At 39.7% G+C, this 23,043-nt stretch overlaps 1 protein-coding gene across 4 annotated transcripts in view; it reads left to right on the forward strand.

Annotated features, from left to right (window-relative positions):
* Positions 1 to 23,043, forward strand: part of JMJD1C (jumonji domain containing 1C) — a 597,281-nt gene that overhangs the window by 144,907 nt on the left and 429,331 nt on the right. For all 4 annotated transcript variants that reach the window (XR_003857847.1, XM_029609729.1, XM_029609731.1 and 1 more), the window contains exon 2: positions 82 to 246. Coding sequence is in view for 3 of the 4 variants with exons in the window: in XM_029609729.1 (XP_029465589.1) it covers positions 82 to 246 (165 nt within the window). In the remaining variant the exon portion in view is untranslated. The remainder of the gene's footprint in view (positions 1 to 81; positions 247 to 23,043) is intronic.

The raw sequence follows: 23,043 nt of genomic DNA on the forward strand, positions 1-23,043 counted from the left end.
AATATTTCTTGGGGATCTGCATGTTTGAGCATTTGTAATAATTTATATATGTTCAAAGTTGTTTTTTTTCTGTTTCTTCAGGTATATGTGGAATTTGATGACCTTGAATGGGATAAACGAGAGTGGGTTAAAGTTTATGAAGATTTTACAGCATTTTTGGTGGAGTTCCAGCTGGTCTGGGCAAAGAGAAAGGATCCTAGCCAGACTCAGGGATCAAAGGTCAAACAAATACAGTGGCCTGCATTGGTAAGGCAGTTGTACTTATCTGAATATTCTTATTATGGAATTTTCTCTATATATTATTCTTGATGATTTGTACTGTTTTTAAGATGTTCAGAAATAATTCTGTTTGCATTATTACATTTAACATAGAATGTAGTTTGTTAAATTACAGTCCAGATTATTACTATAGAAACAGTTCAATGTACATTGGGTTATGAGTCAGATCTTCAAAGTGGCAGTAGTAATATATGACCAATTTTTATTTTAAGAGTTAAGAACTAGGGATTAAATTTTAATCAAAGAAGTATTGAGATTTTTTGGATAATCATAATTGTACCTGGCCAGGCTAGTAACAGGCTTGTCTAAATCTGAGCATTCACAGCTCAACTCTGATACAAGTACTTATTCTGTTTGGTGGATGTATTGATTCTTTTAGTAGAAATATTTGGATCTCTATGATGTAGACATACAATTTGCATGTAAAATAGTAGGAATGCATACTTCATAAAATTGGCAGCTACTATTGCTGCTTTACTGTGCAGTTCATTTGTGATTGTGAAAAAACAATGGGAAATGTTAGAGGCTCTTTGCTACTTCCACAACTTATTTCAGTCAGTTAATATATTCCATATTGTTCACTCCAATCAATTCAAAAGTCATTTCTATGTAAATCACCTCACTGATCTTTAACATCATAAGAGTTACCTTTTATACAAGAGAATGCCAAAAAATAGTGGACCCCAATAATAACTAGCTAAAGATGCTCATTAAAGGGTAAAATGAGCATTAATGTGTATTGCTGTTTGATAAATATACCCGTATAGAATACAAGATAATCTTATAGCATAATTAATAGTTCACAAGTTAAAGCAACACTTGATAGATTAATTAAAGCTGATTCAGGCTGTGTTGTGATTGAATCCATGGGTGATGCCATCTTGAGTTTTGAAAATATGTCCCTCTGTTCTTGTTGGGATATTTGTTCTCTCTGGGAAATTACTTCCCTTTAAAAAAAAAAACCAAAAAAACAAAAAAAAAAAACCCAACAAAAAAAACTCAACCTATCAGAGGAACCTTTAACTTTTTGGATCTGTTAATAACATACATGACATGAAGCCAATGATGTAGAAGAAGTGGATTGTTTGAAGTATGTTAGAGGAAAAGCATAATCTCCTATGGCATTTTTCTATTAAGAGTTGCATGAAGCATCTCCAGTCCTGGCCCACTCAGAGTGCAAAGTCCTGGTTTGGGAGTCAAAAATCAGGACCAAATGCTTGATAGAATATAGCAGTGCTACTGAGCCAGCCTAGAAACATTTTTAATGAATAAGTAGCATGGCAAGACTTTATTAAACTGGTTCAGTTACTACTGCAATGTGTGCAATACTCAGTGTCCCATTTATGGTCATGATTAGGGTTTATTTTGCATATATTAAGAAAAAATACAACATATAAAGCATTGCGCCAATTAATAGAAATGGCAGTATCGCTAATAACTGGAGAAGATTGTTCTATAGTAGTATGTTAACTCTTTGTAACTCATATTTTTCTCATGAGATGTGCCTACATGTATGGAAAATTTATTTATAAATTTATGTATCACTTATCAACATTTCTAAGCGATTTACAAAATACATTCATAAATTGGTAAAACAAACAAGTCAAAATCAATCAAATCATACATAATAAAACTTAAACATAAAACAAAATAAAAACCTAACTATAAAACATAATAAGATATGTTAACATAAAACATAATGGGGCAATTCAGTTGACTCTGTTAATGCTAAGAAGGATTATAACCTACTGTGGGCTTGTAGCTAAATGTGTGAACTAAATACTTGCTCAAAAAGGAATGCCTTCACCATTTTCCTATAAGTTGTTATTGCTCCTTCACTCTTGTAGCAGAAGAGTGAAGGAGCAATAACAAGAATAGAGGTTCTCTTGACTCATTCAAGCAAACTTGTTTGAATGAAGGAATGTCTAGTAGCATTTGAGAGGCTGAGCGCAGGGCTCACAATGGGCAATATAGTTTCAAAGCTGTGTTTACATTATGAGGGGTCAAACCATTGATTCTTTTAAATACTAATGTCTATTTTGAATTTTATTCTTGAGGAAATAGGTAACTAGTGGTGTTTAGCAAGATAGGGTGTAATGTGGTGGAAGGTTGGAATTCACTTAATTTTCTTTGCCTAGTTCTGAATATATTGCAGTGCTTTCATGGTATTTTGCAGTAAGCCTAGGTACAGAGAATTGCAGTAATCTACTGCTGACATCACAAGAGAATGGATGACTGTTTTTAGGTCTTATTTATTAAGATAGGGTCATATTCTTCTAAGCATTTATAACTCAAAATAAGAATTTTAGACTACTTTTTAAATTTGTGGATAGAGAATTAATCTTGTATCCATGATTATACCTAGGTTTCTTACTCCTTCAGAAATATTAATGGATATTTCTTCCATGTCCAGGGTCTTTGGGACCACATTCAAAGGGCATCTAAGTAAAGAATTTCAGTTTTTGACAGATTTAAGACTAAATTATTATTTAACCATTGACAGAGCCGTTTGAGGCAAGAAGTGACCTTCGACAGAATATCTTTGGCCAATCCTTTAGGAGGGATAAAAAATTGGATGTCATCGGCAAATATTCTATATTCTGCATAAAGTTCCACAAAAATAAAACTGATCGGGGCAATATAAATATTAAATAATACCGCTGATAAAGCGGAGCCCTGTGGCATACCAGTTTTTAATTCAAAGAGAATAGATAGTTTTCATGATAATGTAACTTTAAAATTACATTCCTTAAGAAAGGGAGAGAGTCATTGGAAAACTAGGTTGCCAATACTTCAAGGCAGCGTAGCATGATTGCATGATCAGTAGTGTCATAGGCTGCGGATAGATTCATCAACACCAGAAAATATTCTGTGCTTGAATCAAATCCCCTTTTGAAAATATAAAAAATAGATCAAAGAAGAACTTCAGTATTATAGCCTGCTCTGTTGAGAATCGGGAATGGAGTGTTCATTTAGGAAGTCTTGTAATTGCTTAAGAACTATCTTTTCTCTAGAGCTTTGGAAATGAAAGGAAGATTCAAAATGGGCCTTAGATTACTAAGTGTCACAAGGTAAGTTAGGTTTTTTGGGTACTGGTCTCAATAGGCCAATTTTATAATTCAGGAATTAATCCTTTTTTAAAAGATAGGGTTAACCAGTTGACAGATGAATATGCTGATATCATCTTTAAGACATTTAAGAGAGATATTAGAACATTCGTGAAATGGACAGAAGTTTGGTTTTAAATTCTTTATAACCTCACGTATCTCAGAAGGGTATACCTCATTAAGTGTCACATAAAATTGTCTCTGGATTAGCTTCATTCATTTCTTGAACATCAGGAGAGGGTAAAGTAGAGATTAATCCCTCCACCTTGTCTATGAAGTACTTGCCTGTTTTATTAACATCCATTGTAATTTTTGAACAAGTCTGGTGCTTAGGAGGAGTTAAACTTCTAACAATATGAAAAATCTCTTGTGGGCAATTTTGGATAGTAGATATTCTATCTGAAAAGAACTTTTGCTTGGCATCATCAATTTTTGCTCTATACTCATCAACTTTGGATAGATAGAATTGTCTGTCAGTATCTAGCAAGGATTTTCTCCAACAGCGTTCAGCCTGTCTCAAATCTTGCTTAAGTGGAATTAAGTTGAAGTTGTACCAAGGGGCTTTGTGTTCTTTTTAATACAGTGGGTTTTAAAGGGGCAAAGATATTTAATGCTGAGTCAAGAGAACATTTCCAATGATCTAAGGCATCTGAGACAGTGGTTGGAGTGAACTCCATTAACTTAGGTAAGAATACTTTGCTCAAGGTCCCAGTTTCAAACCTACTATGCTTCATACATGAGAGAATATCTTGCATAATCCATAGTTTAGGTATAACAAAGTGGGTTTGCGAGGAAATAAAAAAGTGATCTGACCATGGTACCTTAATGTAATCAATATCATACTTCAGGAAAACAGCTGAGTTTTGCCTAAAAAATATAGGTTCAAGAGAGTGACCAAATTTGTGAGTGGACTGATTAATAAGTTGCCACCATCCCTGTCAAGAAAACTTGACCATTCTCAGAGAGTAGTTGAATATCAATATGCATATTGAAATTTCCTAAAACATAGATTTCTTGAAAATCAACATTAAAAAATGCTAAAGTGTCTGCTATTATAGTTGATTCCTTAGAAAGAATATTTGGGAGAGAGTAAATAAGGCAGATTCCCTATTGATCATTGGAAATAGCTAGGACTTTTAAATTCAAAGAACTATTATAATAAATAGTTGCCATTTTAAAGGCTTTTTATAAAAATCAGAATAAGCAAACCTCCACGTTTGTGACTTCGATTGAGGAAGAAAATCTGGTGTTCATCAAGTGCTAATTGATTGAAGATAACCTTATCACTGTCCAATAACCAAGTTTCATACATCAGGATCATACTTTTTGATAAAATCTAAAATGATAGGTAGCTTTTTCCTTATTGCTTGTACATTAATCAGATAGAAAAGTAGATGAGAGCTTTTGGAGGTGAATAAGTTTCAACTGTAGATAACCATCTTACCAACCATTTTTGAGTAAAACATGGAAGACCAGCATATCATCCTCTCCTGCAAACTGCCGAGATAAGTTCTTTTTGGGCCATGTTGAACTTGAACAATTACTACCAGTGTGCTCTCAGAGGCGCACAAGGGGCGCAAAAAGGGGCAAGCTGCTTTTGCATACTCCTTTGGCATGTTCAGAAGACGCACTCCACCTCAGCGTGCAACGCATTCGGCGTCTGCACTCCAGTTTCACCCCTTTACCCCGATGATATCACAGATGGGTGAGCTCTAGACCAACCAAGGGAGGTAGGAGGAGATGGTCCGGCAGATGCTTGGGGGAGAGAGCTCCTCTATATTGATTAGAGCTTTTCTCAGTGCACAAATACAGCAGGGTGTGAAGCAGGTGTATTGGCTTCCTCAGCTTCTCTTTAAAGATGGGAACTTTACTGATTAGCAATCACTATATTTAGTATTCAACATTCTTTGGTTTTCAGAGTATCTGAATTTGAGCTATTTAATCTGGATTTCTATACCTTGTTTTCAGAGTAATGGAATATGAGTTCTAATATTCCTTTGTCAAGCAGGTATAAATTAGCTATAACATGTAGGTGTCATCATCTGACAGTGCTGACATGGACCCAGGTCTCAGAGTACTGTAAAACTTTAATGAATATGCATGGAAGTTACACATACGTGGGCTGCCTTGTGAGCCCTCCGTTTCTCTTCATCAGAGCTACCACATGGACATTTTCTAGCCTCTCGCTTAAATTTTTTCAGCTTTTGGCCCCTTCATGATTACTGCCTTATTTCTTTCTGTCTTCTTGCCACTATCTTGGTAGCCCTTCAGTCAGAACTTTTCAGTTCTAAATTTAAAAAATGAATGATGCCCACAGCCACAGGTTAAGTGATCAGTGGCTTAAAGGCTGTGTCTGTGGGCATTGGCTGTCCATTACAGATACACACACCTGTACTGCTGCTTGGGCCCAGATTATAAATTCAGCTGCTACAGCTGTGGCTGAACATCCCCAGGACACAGCACTGCACCTGGAAGATGGAAGCCCTAAGGAGGGTATCGATGGGGCTGAACAGTGGAGCCATTCCTTGTCTGGGAGCAAGGTTTTATTAGGCTCTTTTTGAGGCAGGATTTTTCCTCTTCTCAACCCTGTGGGCAAGAGATGGCTTTCCCCTTTCCCCCTCTGATGCCAGTTCTTGGATCTGCCCCAGGGCATGGAAACCTGAAGCGCCAGCTGAGACTTCTAGAAAAGTGCCCAAGTGATGTGAGGGACCTCTTTTGGGACCATACCCTTCAAGAAAGAAGAGAAAGTTGTGCTGTCTCAACAGAGCTCTGCTGAAGCATGCCCCTCCTGAGTACAGAGGTGGGAGATAGCCGCATAGGTCCCTTTATCCTTTATGGTGCGAAAGAGTCCCATTGTGCTACCTGGACACAGGACCAACTAAAACTCTGTTCTCTGTGTAGCGCTTACTCTAAAGCTTAGTCATCCTACTTTGTGTGGCATTCCAAGGTACCATCAGATGTATTGGAGTCATGTGTTTTGACTTGTAAGCCTTTGAGTCTGCTACCAAGGTTAGGGTGTGGCTGGAAGCAGAGTCAACAATATCTATGGACTCTGCCTTCTCCAATGGGAATTGTTCAGTTCTTTGTTTCAAAGTGGCTCTGTATCTCCAATGGCTGGTGGGTCCTGAAAATTGCAAAGAATGGCTACCGCTTATGTTTCTCTCAACTTTCTCTGACCTAAAACTTCAATCTTTGGTTCTGACCCTTCTCAGTTGGCCCATCTGCAACTGGAATTGGATTGCTCCTTTGACAGAAGGTGGTCAAACCTGTCCCTCCTCACAAGTGTGTTGAGGGATTCTGTTCCATGTATTTCCAGATTACCAAGAAGTCAAGGAGTCTTAAGACATATGCTGGACCTATGGAGACTGAACAAGTCATTGATGCAGGAGAGGTTCAAGATGAACTTTCTCTAGATGGTTCTCTCCATTGAACCTGCTCATTTATTTTATTTTTTATTTAAGAGTTTTTATATACCGTCATTAAGTTATTTACCATCATAACGGTTTACAATAGTGCACCAATATCAAAGTGAATATGGATCATAATTTACATAGGTGGTGCCAGTACTATTCGGTAACAAACAATATAGACTAATATAATTTACTATAAGGATTATGCATATGAAGAAAATCAATTGGGGGATTGTATGTTTTATAGTGATGTATCCTGTGGTTTGACTACAGTTAAAATTAGTGGTGAGCTAATTTCCAGTAGTAACTGGAATTTGTGAGCTTGGTGCTACATGTCCGCTTATTCTTGTTTACATGCTTGCATCACTCTCTTTGTTGAAGGCTAGTTTGAAAAGCCAGGTTTTGAGTTGTGTTCTGAAAAATTTATGGTTACTCTGAAGTCTAAGTTCAAGGGGCATAGAGTTCCATAAAATGGGACTGGCCAGAGACAGTGCACGTTCTCTGACTTGGGTAAGTCTTGCTGTTTTCACGGATGGAATGGTTAAAAGTGCTCTGTTTGCTGATCTTAAATTTCTGTGTGGAACGTGGACTCGAAGTGCTGTGTTCAGCCATTCTGCTTTTTCGTCATGGATAAGTTTGTGTATTGTGCAGAGTGCTTTGAACTGTATTCTTTGTTCAATGGATAGCCAATGTAGAGTGGCGAGAGTATCTGTGATGTGATCCCTTTTACTTTTCCCAGTGAGAATTCTAGCTGCGGCGTTTTGTAAAATTTGCAGAGGTCTTACAGTAGTATAGGGTAGGCCGAGTAGTAAAGCATTACAGTAGTCAGTACTTGCAAATATCAGCGATTGAAGCACTGTACGAAAGTTTGGCAGCGAGAGTAATGGTTTTAGCTTTCTGAGTACCATGAGTTTTGCATACCCTTCCTTCACCTTTAGTGATATGTGTTTGAGGTTCAGTTCATTGTCAATTATTACTCCGAGATTGCGCACTTTTTTGGCTAAATCGATTTTTAGGTTGCTATTGAATTACTGGGGTTTGTGTAATATTCATGCTTTTCCTTTCTAAGTGTATGAATTCAGTTTTATCGATGTTTATTATCAGTTCCATTTGGTTTAATAGTTGCTTTACTATGTCCAGGTACATAACGGCTAAACCCATTGTTTTTTCAATAGTGTCATCTATTGGTAAGATTAATTGGATGTCATCAGCGTAGACATAGTGAATGATTCCTAGTCCGGCGAGGAGATGGCATAGTGGCAATAGATATATATTAAAAAGCGTAGCTGAGAGTGCTGACCCTTGTGGGACTCCTGTTTTTAGGGAAATTTTTTCAGATAGAGTGTTTTTAATTTGAACTTGAAATGTTCTATTATTTAGATATGATTTGAACCATGTGATTGTTTTGTCTTGTAGTCCTATTTCTTCGAGCCTTTTAATTAGTATTTTGTGGTTAACTATCAAATGCTGCTGATAAGTCTAGTAATACCAGAATATAATGTTTTCCACTGTCGAAACCTTTAGTATATTATCTGTTAGTGCAAGTAGGAGTGTTTCAGTGCTATAGTGCTTACGGAAGCCGTGCTGTGATGGGTAAAGGATATTGTTGTTATCTAAGTGCTCAGAAAGTTGTTTTTGTACTGTTTTTTCAATTAATTTAGCCATTAGAGGTAGCTTTGAAACTGGTCTGTAGTTTGCTAGAATTAGGGGGTCCAGATTTTTCTTCTTCAGTATTGGTTTGATGATTGCTCCTTTCAATGTTTCTGGCATGTACCCTTCTTCTAGGGAGTGGTTTATGATTTTAGCTAAGGCTGGAGCTGTGATTTCAGTCAGCTTTTTAATTTCAACTATAGGTAAAGAGTCTAATTGGTGAGGAGCGGGATTTAGTTCTTTAATCATATTCTCGGCCTGGTTGTCGGTTATTTCATCAAATTCGGACCATAATGTCACGTCTCTCTTGCACATTTTGATCTCTTGTTTGGCCATCTTTGGTAATTTGGTTCGCAGGTTCTCAATTTTATCATTAAAAAATCTAGCTATTTCATTGCATCTATTTTCGGGTAAGTTATCTGGGAAGTTTGTAGTATCTCATCGGAAGTTACCTCAGGTTTGTGGTGAAGGATGCGCACTACCAATATAAGGTGATTTCCCTTTGGCCTGTCTGTTTCTCTGAAGGTGTTCCCAAAATGTCTTGTGGAATGGCAGCACATATTTGGCAGTAGAGAGTCTGCATGTTCTGTACTTGGTTGATTTGTTGGTGATGAGTCTGTCTTATCAGGAATTATGGAGTTCCTCGAAGACACTATGGCTTCTCCAGTCCCTGGGTTTCCTGGTCAACTTTGCCAAGTCAAACCTGCTTCCATCTCTAGGAATTCATTTCATAGAGGCTGGATTAGACTCAATTCAGAAAAAAATGAATTCTTCTTGAAAGAGCCGCATTGCTGATAGGCCATGTAAGGTTTTGCCTTCAACAGGACTGGGTGCCAGCAAGGTTGGTCCTAGTCTGTCTTGGCCATATACCTGCTGTGGTGTATGTGGTCCTTCTGATTTGTCTGCACATGCAGGGCCTTCAGTGGGCCCTTCTGTTGTGGTTGTGAGCCCTTGTGCTGTGGCATGGTTGAGGCTATCTCATAGGTGAACCTACTAGGCTCCATGCCGACATCTGGCAGACACACCCTTATGGGACAGGAGCTGGAGCTTCACCTGTACCAGCCCCTTTCCTTGCAGGTTGACTCTTTGGGTTTTAGGGGCCGGCAAGGCTTAGGTGAGTGCCCTCTAAGGAGCAGTCAGAGAGAGTCCAGATACCAGCAGTGGTCCCGGCAGGCAGTGAGCAGATGATATCCAGTTTCAGGCCAAGGGTCAGAGCAGGCGGCAATCTAGGAATGAAGTCAGAATCCAAAACAGAGGTCAGAACCAGAGAATAAGGCCAAGAAAGACAAGACAGGCAGTGATAAGACACCAAGGGACTAGGCAAGGCAGGACGGACAAGACAAGACCATAGGAAAATGGGGCAGTGTAACAAGGAACAGGGGGATAGCAACACACACTGCAAAGCAGGAGGATCTGTCGCTGAAGCAAAGAGTGGTTCACAGCTGAGCCTTAAATTCCCCGGGCTGACTGATGTTATAGAAGAATACTGGGGTAAACTTCCTACTATGGGGCCTTTAAGAAGTGGCGTGTAGTGCACCTGCATGCATAAGGAGACCAGGAGCTGAAACCAGTAGGGTGGCATCGCAGCTGCATCAGTGGAGCATGGCATCAGGATGGGGCCAGTGGTGTTCTGTGGTGCGTGCGGCCAGTTGTAGAAGTGCCCCACAACCGTCCAAACATCACACCTCCAAAGCCTATTGGATCCACTCTATCCCATCAAATCTCTATGACCTCTGGGATGAGAGCATCCCTGCAGTGATTGATGAATCCTTAATTTCTAAATGTGGATTTTTTGCTGCATGCTCCAGCACATCAAATGGCTCTGTCTACAAACTCCTCCTCCAAGTAGTGAGGGACACATACCAGAGAGGCATAGATCCAAGGATCGTGGACCCCAGCGGAGAATCACGTGTAAATAAACCACCTAGAGCTGCGAGCCATCTGCTGTGCTCAAAGGTCTTTCTCTCTCTTTTCTTCAGGAAAGAGCATCTTGATGCAGATGGACAATCAAGTGGCCATATTCTGTATAAACAAGCAGGGGAGGTATAGGCTCCTAAGCCCCTCTGCCGGGAGATCCTCTGAATCTATTCATGGACAGGATGTTGCAATGCCCATCACCAAGCTACCTACATTCTGGGAATCCAGAACAAGTTTATGGATTGCCTCTACAATGTGTTACAGCCGCACAAGTGGTTCCTGAATCAAAAGATCTTGGACAACTTGTTCAGTCACTTGAGAAAACCAGTGATCAATCTGTTTGCCTCAAAAGACAATGGAAAGGTTGAGACTTTGTGCTCCCTGCATCCAAGCAACTACTATTCAGCTCCCGATGCTTTTGTGCTAGCCTAGAGCATTGGTCTGTTTTAATCATTCTCACCAGTTTCTCTCATTGCCAAAACAATCTCAGCATCAGCCTGGCTATGGCAAGTGTAGTATCCATATCTCATATGGCTGTCAATTTAGTGTCTGGTTCCATTGGGAACACCCCCAACTCATCACACAGGAAGAAGGCAGGCTGTCACATCTAAACCTGCTAGCAGTGGCCCTCACAGCATAGATGCTGAATGCACATGTTTTGATTTCCATCAGGAAGCCTTCAACCAAAAGAACTTAAAGCTTAAATGGAATAGGTTTTCAGCTTGGTGTAGGGCCTGCCAGCAGGACTCCTCACGTGATCTGAAGGATTTGCTTCAGTATCTGTTTTTCCTCTTATCCTCCGGCCTTAACATCTCTTCAGTCGAGAGTTCATTTCAGTGCTATTGTATCACCAGCAAGTAGAAAAGTCTCCAGTTTCTTTCTACCCTCCTCCCTGTAGCAAGCTTCATGAAAGGACTAGCATTCCACGCCTCTGGTCAATAAGCTTCTAGTCCCTCGGGACAGCAATATAGTCCTAGCTCAACTTATGAAACCTCCTTTTGAATCTATCAATCCAGTGGACTTGAAGTTTCTCACCAGGAAAGTGTCATTTCTCAAGTGTATAGCTATTGTATGAAGAGTAAGTGAGCTACAAGCTCTGGTTTCATATTTACCATACCTGCAGTTTTTTCCACAGTAGGGTTGTTCTATAAACTGATTGGAAGAAACTTGGGATTGTGGTAGCTGCATTTGACATTAGTCAAGTCATTGTGCTACTTGGATTCTTTCCAAGGCCTCATGCATACAAAGGAGAAAAGTTTCTTTGATCTCTCTACTGTAAGAAAGATCTGGCATATTACTTATACTTGAACCCGAATAATAGTCCCAGAGGCCAAATGTCACATTTCTATTTAGATGGACAATGTAGCTATAGCCAGATGTTCCAGTTCAACTATAATATTACATCATATACCTGTATATAAATTTGAATATTTATTATAACAAAATTCTAAAATATCACGGATAATATATCACAAACTCCATTCATTCAACCACTCATTTACAACCACTCACACAAGAATATTGCACATCATATTTTCCAAAAAATACAACTTAATTGACATACATGAATCAATAGAATCACAGCTCCATTTCTAACTATATTAACATGTTCTTGTTTTTTTTTTTTTTTTTTTTTTTTTACTATTTATTTATCCAAAAAAGGTGATACAATCCTCTCACTCTTCTTCTATACACTCCTGACAAAGGATCCTTGTTTCACCAGTGGTTTCATCAGGGGATTAATAATTATCATATAGGAGACCACCATGTTTCCATGCAGAAGCTGTTCAAATTCATATCCATCTGTCCACTTTAGTTTCTACTGTAACAATAGAAATCATAATTCAATCACCCTTTAACATTAATTCTTCAAATAATTATATAATAAACAATATCCCATGTAATATAAAACTCATCTCATCAAATTATTTAGTATTAGACACCTCTCCCACCCAATGGGTGGGAGAGGTGTCTAATACTGCTGGAATTACTATCCTGGGAAAACCTGGACGTGATCTGACAAACTGTGGTTCTTACCGCCCAATATCACTAATCAATATTGATTTGAAGGTAATGGCCAAAATATTGGCTTCTCGCCTCAATAAGATCATAGGCCGGCTGGTACATACGGATCAGGCGGGCTTCATACCCGGGAGGATGGCGGCTGATAACATCCGAAAAATAGTGGATTTAATTTGGTGGGTGCGAGACCAAGATATACCGATGGTACTGCTGTCCGTTGATGCCGAAAAGGTCTTTGACATGGTACATTGGCCATTCCTGTTCCGCACCTTACAGAGGTTAAATTTTGGTCCGTATTCCCTAAATTGCTTAAAGCAACTATATACAGATCCTAGGGCTAGGGTGAAAGTGAATGGGATCTATTCAGAAACTTTCCCAAACGGGGGACGAGGCAGGGTTGTCCCCTATCCCCGTTACTATTTGCCTTGTTCTTAGAACCCCTGGCCATTAAAGTCGGCACTAACCACGAGATATAGGGAATAGATATAGGAGGCAACACTTATAAAATGTCAGTGTTTGCAGATGATGTATTATTTACCTTGATGAACCCAGTGAATACTTTACAAGAAACATTGGCTGAGTTACAAACCTTCAGTAGGGTATCCGGATTTAAACCCAGTGTAGATAAATCTGAAATCCTAAATATTTCTGTCCCTCCAAATGAGATCCAAATCTTGAAATCTTCGTTCCCGTTTCAGTGGTCATCCAAGAAAATCAAATATCTGGGAGTATATTTAAGCAGAGACCCTACAGAGCTCTTTACCTTGAATTACCCACCACTTATCAAAAAAACTTTTGGAGACTTGGACAGGTGGTCGGCACTGTACCTGTCATGGTTTGGCAGAATAGCCTCTATAAAAATGAATATATTGCCTCGAATAGGATACCTCTTTCAATCATTACCTATACCCATCTCTAATGCGATTCTTAAACAGTGGCAACAGAAAATATTCTCCTATATATGGAGAAGGAGACCTCCCAGAAAAGCATGTACTGTAATGTATAGGCCTAAATTAAGAGGAGTGCTAGAAGTGCCCAATTTAAGCTGGTATTACGTAGCCGCTCAACTTAGAGCAGTGGTGGACTGGCATCGCAAAGGGGAACAAAAACAATGGGGGGTTATTGAACAATTGTTAATAGGTAATATGCAAATATGAGCCCTCCCTTGGCTACCTCGTAGACTGTGGTATCCACTTTGCCACACACCTCTGCCGGTCAATACCACTATCTCAATTTGGGAGAAGTGGAAGAATAGTATAGTGGAGGACCGGAAATTTTTCTTTAGTTCCAGCTTAATGGCCGACACACTATTGTCCAAAGGAGGCCATATGAAAATCTTTCGAACTTGGGAGGCAAAGGGCCTAGTTAGCCTGGGACAAATTTGGACACAGGGAGCAATGATCCCTTATCCAGACCTGCAGGAGCAACACCAATTACCCCCGGGCGATGTCTTTGCATACCTTCAAGTTAGACATTTTGATAGGAGAGAAATGATTGCCCAGGACTTGGGAATGAGCAAAACACAAATGGAACATTGGTGTGAGCATGCGGATAGTTTTAAAAAGGCAATTTCCCAAATTTATAATTTCCTGAACAAAGAGCCAAAGATAAAACAGTCATATATGCGAGCATGGGAGGCCGATCTAGGTAAAACTTTGCCCAAAGCCACCTGGGACTCCATTTTTCTAGCAACAAAGAAGGGGTTGCCATATACAACTTTAGCAGAGAATTGTTACAAGGTGTTATTCCGCTGGTATCTCTCTCTGGATCGCCTTCATAAATTTGCAGTAACTAATAATTCATGTTGTTGGAAGGGCTGCGGACAGACAGGCACCTTTTACCATATGTAGTGGGAGTGCCCCAAAATAGTCGCTTTTTGGGCTTACATTACAGACTTACTAAAGCAGACTCTGAGATAGGAGCTTTCTTTAACACCAGAACATGCTCTTTTGAACCTGCCTATTGATATCCCTTCAGACAAATGGAAGCTTGCTCACCTTATTATCATGGTTGCCCGCTGTGAGATGGCTTTATTGTGGGGATCGGCTAATTTGCCCTCGGAGGGGGGCCTATGGGTACGATTACATAAGCTCTAGGTGGTATATAAAGGGATGGCTAATGCAAATCAATTGCATCAGAGGTATTTGTCAATTTGGTACCCGCTAGAGGATTGGTTGTCTAAGGGATTGAATACGTAATGGTTGGTCTCCTTCAATATTGATTGGATGCCGACGAAGTGGACCAATAAAGATGTAGCATCATACATACTCCTACATACTCATATTTATTATACCTTCTCATCATCTTCTACTATCTTATGTTGATTTCTTTTTTATTATGATGTCAATGCTGTACTTGTACCTCAAACGAATATACAACTCTTCAATTCATAGGGTTTGATTGCTGAGTCTAGCCAAGAACTGAAGATGTGGACGGGGGAGGGGAACCAATAGTTTTGATGTTTAATGTATGGAACCTTAAGTATCATTGACATGTTAAATGGTTTATTTCTGGATTCCAAAAATGTTGGATATGGTTGAACATTTAAAACTCAATAAACTATAAATTAAAAAAACAAAACAAAACTCATCTCATCAAAATATGCCCATCAAAATATATTCAATATTCAATTAACATTTAATTAGCATATAACTAACCTGGTCACACACAACCCATAACTCACAAATATTAAATCATCAATTACCCCAAATATTACATTAAATATCTACCACCTAAAACCTCCAACACTCAAATATCACCAATATCAAAATATTAAAAAACCCCAATCACAACCCTCCCCCTAACCAATTTTTAAACCCCACTAATTAGGGGAACATCTGGCCTCTCTCCCTGAGAGGTCCTTCAAGGTTGTACCATCAAGCCTTGGGAGACTCCCAAAGGGCCATGTAAATAGTTCAACTGTACATTTTAATTTGCTAAATGTTTGTGGGACAGTGATTGACTTTTTGGAATTAATCAGTAAATATGATTTGAACACCCAGTTTGAGTCCAGCCTCTCTCTTCTTGAAGAGAAAACTGCACCAGAAAGATGCGCACACCAGAGAAGGGATTCTCCATCTCCTGGGCCACACAGGGACTTCCTCTTCCCCCCACAGAAAGAGCTCACTCCCTCTGAAGTGCAAGAAGTTGGGGAAGGATAGCAAGAGCAGCCCCAACTTAGAAATATTTTTATGGTCCTAGGGGAACCAGCACAACCCCAGCAAAGGGTTACACTCACAGCACTGATAATCTCAGCATCGAGAATAACAAAGTCACTACTCAATAAGACACATGAGATGTGTTTGGTGGTTTCCAACATTTTACTTTACTGATAAGGTGTGGCGATGTGTGTTAAAGTCTTTACACTTATGTACTTCACTTTTAAAATGGCACAGAGTACTTTTAGTAAATCTGTGACTTTCTTGAGTTCAGATATGTCTGCAGTTCAGTTAGTTCTTTCAGTTAAGTTGATTTCTTCCCTCCCATTGGATTCAGAGCAAGTTGGGGTAATTTCCTCCCAATGTAGATGAAGTATCAAAATTTATTTTTAGAGTGTTTAGTTTTTTATCTCCTATTTCCTCTTGTAGTATTGAGGGTGAGAGCTTTTTCTCCTCTTTCTCGCAGTCTTCAATAGATATTCATGGACCTTTGATGTGGTCCAGCTCTTGTCCTCTCTCCCCTTACTCTTTCAGGATGTCTGGAAGTCATTATCTCCTTGGATTCTTATGATCTCAGGTTCCACTTGCAAGAAGGGGACCTCCTTCATTTGTTAGAAGAAAAAAAACATCAAAACAGCTTAGTTGAGTCCAAAAGGATTTGGAACTCCAAAGTCAAATATGTTAAGGGTGGAAAACTCTCATCCAAAACAAAAGCCTCCATGGAGTTTAAAATTAAGATTTAGAAAAATCTGCAGAGCTGCTGCTTGGTTATCTATTCACATTTTCACACCTCACTACTGTCTGGACAGCATGTCCTGAGGTGGTAGTGAATTTGGGCAAGCCGTTCTTCCAGTAGTCTAGTCTCCACATTGTGGTGTCAGGTTGCCTTTAAGTGCTTCTGCTGTGCAGCCCTCAGCTTGAGACACCCCACATGTGAGGGATAATTCATGCTTGCTTGTCAAATGAGAGAGCAAGTTTTCTTACCTGTAAACAGGGTTCTCTGTAGACAGCAGGTCCATGTTGGCACAGTCTGATGACATCATCCATGTGTTATTCCTAATTCATCCTATTTTCTACAGAGAACTCTTACAGATAAGCAAACTTGCTATTCTTCATCTATATTACATTGTATTATTTGGCTTTCCAATGTGCCATTTTTCAGATCTTATAGTTTGTACAGTTATACAATTCCAACAATCAATGTATAGTGCTTTGTAAAATTCTTCACAACTTGTACATTTTTAAATGTTTTACTGTCTAAAAAAAAATAAATCAAAATGCATTAATATAGATTTTCACTGATCTACCCAATGTACTCTAAACTTTCATTGTGAAAATTAGACATTTTTATTTTATTTATAAACCTTTGATATTCTGCCTTTTTTCAAGAATGATCTAAAAATGTATTACAATCAAATCTAATCATTTGGTTACAGTAGCATTAGTCTCAAGGTCACTTAAAATCAAAATTAAATACAATTTATAGTTACAGTAGTTATAGTTCCCCTGCCCACCAGAACAAAACACATGGCACTTGTACAGTTAAGGATAGGAGCGAGATGGATTGTACATAATTAACTGGGTTGTAGAAGTAAAATAGTTTGGGAGGAGAGGCAGATTTATTTATTTAAACATTTTTAAACCACCCACTCCATGATTGTGGTGGTTTACAATCCAGCACATATATAAAATTCATAAAACAAATGCAGACATCACCAATGTTACAATAAAAAAAGTCAAAGATTCGCTGCCTTTGTTCCATTAATGGTGCCAAGAATATGAATTCGTAAGTATCTAAGTACAAAACACTCTAAGGTCTGATGCCAATTAGTTGTTAATGCCAAATGTCTGCTGGAATAACCATGTTTTTAGAGACCTTTTAAATCCTTTGGGCTCAGTCATAGTTCTTAGCTGTTCTGGCACTGTAGTCCAAATTATGGGGCCGGCTATAGAGAATGCACAGTCAGTAATTTCATCTAAGTGAGTTTAATGCACTGTAAGAATCTCCAGAAGGTCTTTATTTGCAGAGCACAATGTCCAGGATGGCGTATAAATGTAAGCTTCCGCCAGATGTCTGTCAACTGTAGACAATCTTCTGTGAGGTGTAATGACTGACTACTTCATTAGCAGGTAGGGATAAGCATGGCACGGACATCATTGTTGGTTGATGACAAACAGGCCAGGAACAGTAATTTTGGGCCTCAGTAGGTAACCAAAGTGCTGGAGGTAGTCTATAAACAACAATGTTCTAACAGATATGTTAGCCTCTGTCTATTTCTGTGTCTGGGGGTGATGTAGGGCTCGTAGTTATCTTCCTTAGCACACCAATGTGTATACTAGAGCATGTACTGTGTGTGCACCCAATTAGCACACACTGGCTTTTCATGCAAGCAGACCTGTGCTTCCACTCTTTATGCTGGATGCTACAGCTATGCTAATGTGTAAGTGGGAAGAAAATGGCCTCATGCATTGAAACCTAACATTCCACCTTGATATAACACTGTTTAATCATTCAGTCGAGAGGGGGAGGTGTGAAAAGCTCAGATATGCAGTGCCACTTTGCTGGATGACTAGATATCTGCTTGTGTACACCTCCCCACCTCTGGAAACTGAGACTCTCCCACTCAGTATCTGGAGTGGGCCTATTTGTATTGATTTTGGGTTGGCTGTAATTAACTTATTATGGACCTTGTTAAGGCATGTTTTTGAACCAGAGCTAATTTTGTTTGTGGCAAAAGATGTGAAGACATGGAATCGAGACCTTCTTTTTTTTTAAATTCTTGGAGTATTTCTATAATTGTTCTTTAACGATGAAAGTGTAGTGTATGTTGTGTAGATTAGTGAAACAGTCTCTTACGTGCATGTTGATTTGTACTTTTTAGACAATGAAAATGTATAAAGTATGAAGATTCTTACAAGGCACTGATAGTGATGGAAGAAAAAAGGATTTTGAGGAAGATAATTTGAAAAAATATTTAAACTACATGCAGAACTGGAGAAAAAAGTAGCACTTTGAATTTCTGGTAGAGGTTGTTCTAATTTAAAGGGGTCAGGAGAGACCAATCTTGGAACCAAGATGATGACTGTTGAGGGAGTTGGCTTGGAGACTGGCAGGAGAAAACCAGAAACTTAAGAAGAAAGGCATGGTGGAACTAGGCCCTGCATTCTCTTAGGTCAGGATGAGGAGTTTAAACAAGATGCACGACTTAATGGGCAGCCAGAGAAGAGCGTCTGAGAGGCAAGATGTGTGTGTGTGTGTGCCTGAGGCATGACACAAGATTCCAGCTGTACAATTCTGAAGAAGTCTGAGAAAGGAAGCATAGAAACATGACAGCAGAAAAAGACCATATGGCCCATTTAGTTGGCCCATCTGTCCAATGTATGTAGCTCTTACAATTCCCATCACTCCCTCAGAGATCCTCTGTATTTATCCTATGCTTTTTTGAATTCAGATATTGTTTTTGCTTCCACCACCTACATTGGGAAGCTGTTCTATGCATCCACTACCATCTCTGTAAAGAAATATTTCCTAAGATTACTCCTGAGTTTACTCCCTCTCAACCTCATCCCATGACCCCTTGTTCTAGAGCCTCCTTTCCAATGAAAGAGGCTAGTCTCCTATGCATGGAAACCTTTGAGATATTTAAATGTCTCTATTATATCTCCCCTATCTTGCCTTTCCTTTAGGGTATACGTGTTTAAATTTTTGTCTATCTCCATATGCTTTAGAACGAAGACCACTGATTATTTTAGTAGCCAGCCTCTGGACTGACTGACTGATTTATGTCCTTTTGAAGGTGCGGACTCCGAAAATGTACACAGTATTCCAAATCAGGTCTCATACAGGATCAATATCACCTCCCTTTATCTGTTGACCGTTCCTCTCCCTATGCAGCCAATAATCTTTCTGACTTTTACCATTGCTTTATCCACCTGTTTGGCCACCTTAAGATCATCAGATACAATTACCTCCAAATCCCACTCTTGTTTTGTAGATAGTCTGTGGAAAAATGGTGGACTCTAGAAAAATGACTAAAATACAGTCTAGACAGGATAGAATGAGTCATTATACCAGTGTGAGCATTAATCAAATACAGAACATTCTAGATTTTGTGAATTTTTAACAGCTAATATTAAATTCTAATAGAGGGACTGCAGGCATGAAGCTTGTAAGAAAATTCAGAATAAAAAATGATGCCTACATTTCTGGCAACAAAATTGAAACTTTATGGAGGAACAATAATTAGAGGTGAATATGAAAAAAATATGCAGTACCTCTACCTTTGAGGGGCTTAATTTGAGGAAATAGGCCATCCAATCAGAAATGGCGATAGAAGAGTTAGATTATTATATGAGATATCACAGTGAATATATAAGAATGGTAAAGAGTTATGTGTCATCAGCATAACAGTAATGGATACAACTAAAGCAATTATTGCTAGGTTTCTCACAATAGTTTTTTTGATGGCTTCAGAGTGCAGCTGCCAATTCTTGCTGATGGTCACATTTTATTTATTTACTTTGATTTATGCATTACCTTGGTTTAAAAATAGCCTGAGGTGATTTATGAATAATAAGCAAAAACATAATACATAAAGCAAACAAATCTAAATACATTAAATAAAACCAATAAAATCCCCAACAAATTCAAAATAAAATAAATTCTGCCTATGAATCTTTTTGACCAATGGGCCATTTAATTGGGACAATATTTCCTAAATAGTCATGTTTTTAGTCCTTTTATAAACCAACTTCATCTGGAAGAGAATTCCAAGTTTTGGAGACATTGCTGGAAAGGTCCACTCTAAAGTTTTAACTAGATGTATTTCTGAAGGTCTTGGGGATAATTAGAAAATCCTTTTGGGAAAATCGTAAGCTACATGGGAGAGCATCTAGAAGATACCTTTCTTTAAAGCAATAACTTTTTGCTCTTTTTTTTTTTTGTTTGCCTTCCCTATGTAGTATGCTTATGCAAGCTTGGTATCATGGACACCTGTGAAATACCTTATTTGTGTAGAGCTGATATTCTGAAAAAAAATTAAGACAAAAGACAAGACAATAGGCCATAAAATACATAGGATGGTCATATAGGGATAGTTATATTTATCCCTTATGACCAATGGGCCATTTAATTGGGATATATTGGGATATATATTTTTTTAATTTTCAATTTAGTGTAAAACAGTTTTATTAAGTTTCATCAATAATCAAAACAGTACAGAATCTAGGAGGGCGGGTTACTTAACCCTCACTAGACAGACAAATACAAGGTAACAGCAACATGAACTATCCAATCCCCATCCCCCCTCCCCCCCCCTCCGGAGTTCGAAGAACAAAAAAAACCAAAATGCAATAGGCTGTAAAAGAAATCGCATGTAATCACCCCGAAACATAGAGTCCACTGTAGGCGTCAAGGACAGGACAATCATTCAGGAGCAGACTGCGGGCCCGATGTGGCAAAGCTTGAATGTAAGGGTCCCAGACCATCAAGAACTTCCGGCGGACAGATGGAGAGCGTCGGGAACTGATATCCTCCATCTGTAGAAGTCGATGCAGGTGATTCCTCCAGGTCCAATAGGAGGGGCCCTCCGTGGCACGCCACTGCAATAAAATCATCTTTTTCCCCACTAAGCATGCCTTACCAATAAAGAGGCGCACTCCCTGCTGAACCCATACTCTGGGACCATAATCAAAAAGAAAAAATAGAGGAGTAATGGGAAGAACTACTCCCAACAGTCCCATCAGGTATACAGCAATACGTCCCCAAAACCTACGAACGGGCGGACACGCCCAAAAAGAATGAGAGAGCGTGCTTACCCCAGTACTACACTTAGGGCAGCAGGTGGAAGTGGACAGGCCCATGTGAAAAACATTCTGGGGGGAGACATAAGCTCGTCTAAGAAACTTAAATTGCATTTCACGATAATACATACTCAACATAAGGGTTGTGATCCTGGTAAAGCATGCTCGGAGGATGGAAACAGTAAGAACAAACAAACCATCCCTATTCCAACGTTCAACCAATATAGAGTAGGATTCCTGTTTGATGAGCCCCCTAAGCTGTTTATAGTAATAAGATAAGGAGGGTGCCTTCTGTCCAGTAAATTTAAAGAGTTTGTCTAAAGCGATAAAGACCACCGGTGATCGACTCTCCTCCGACAAGGACTGTACATAGTGTCTCAGTTGAAGATAACTGAACACCTGAGTCGGTGCTAACCTATATTGGAGTTGTAAATCCGTGAAGGATAACATATGCCCATCCTTATTAAGCACATGGCCAACATAGGTAATACCTTGAGCCTTCCATTGGCGGAAACCAGCTGTGTGAGTACCAGGGCTGAAGTCACTATTTCCCTCCAGGGGCAGCAAATAGGCACACTGCTTGGAAATCCGCAGGAGTTTAGTTAGCTCCCGCCAAGCCAATCGTATCGGCCGAACTGAGGGGGACTGGACAACCCAGGTTGAGAGACGTACACCAGGGGCCTGCACCACATAGGTTAGGTGAAATGGCGCTATCAGAGCCCGCTCAGTCTGCACAGGCACGTAGTGAGAGGTGCCCACAATCCAATCTCGAAGTAATCTAAGATTCCCCGCTAAATTATAAAGGTGAAGGTCTGGGACCCCCAAACCCCCGCTCCCCCACCTCTCCCTCAAGGCCGTCAACGATATTCTAGGCCGTCCACCCCGCCACAAAAATCGTCTCACCTCTGCATCGAACAGCTTTATATCGGCCCGTCGAAGGGATAATGGCAAGTTATGTAACATGTACAGCCACTTCGGTAACAACACCATCTTAAAAAGATTCACTCGGCCACATACAGAAAGAGGTAAAGTAGTCCAGGTCCGCAGAAGGTCGCGGGTACGTTTAAGCAAGGGGCCTATATTCAGCGAATAAAGCTGAGAGGGTAACAGAGAAATAGAGACCCCAAGATACCGTATGGAGCCTGTAGCCCAATGTAAGGGAAAGTCTCCCACCCAGCGTTCTCTAAGAGCATCAGGGAAGGCCAGGGCTTCGGACTTATCAAAGTTAAGGCGCAAACCGGCAAACCCACCAAAATCGACCAGCAAATCCATCAAGACTGACAACGAGCGGTGCGGGTTCGTCAGGAATACCATAATATCGTCAGCAAAGGCCGCATATTTGAAAATTTCAGTATTCATGCGAATCCCATGTATTTGAGGGGTGGCCAGTATAGAGAGAAGCAAGGGTTCCAGTTGCAGCAGAAAGAGCAAAGGGGAGAGGGGACATCCCTGTCAGGTTCCCCGGGCAATAGGAAGGATCTCAGAACCAGACCCATTAGCCACAATGAGGGCCGAGGGGTCATTGTACAATAATTGAACAGCATGAAGGAACAGGCCCGCAAAGCCCATTCGCAGCATGATATAGAAAAGATATCCCCACTCCACTCTATCAAACGCTTTCTCCGCATCACAGCTGATCAGCAGGGACGGGTCCTGCATAGCCTGACTCATTTCGAGAGCGGCCACAATCTTGCGTAT

This window comes from Rhinatrema bivittatum, chromosome 7 (assembly GCF_901001135.1).
Source record: "Rhinatrema bivittatum chromosome 7, aRhiBiv1.1, whole genome shotgun sequence".
In the NCBI taxonomy this organism is placed as follows: Eukaryota; Metazoa; Chordata; class Amphibia; order Gymnophiona; family Rhinatrematidae; genus Rhinatrema; species Rhinatrema bivittatum.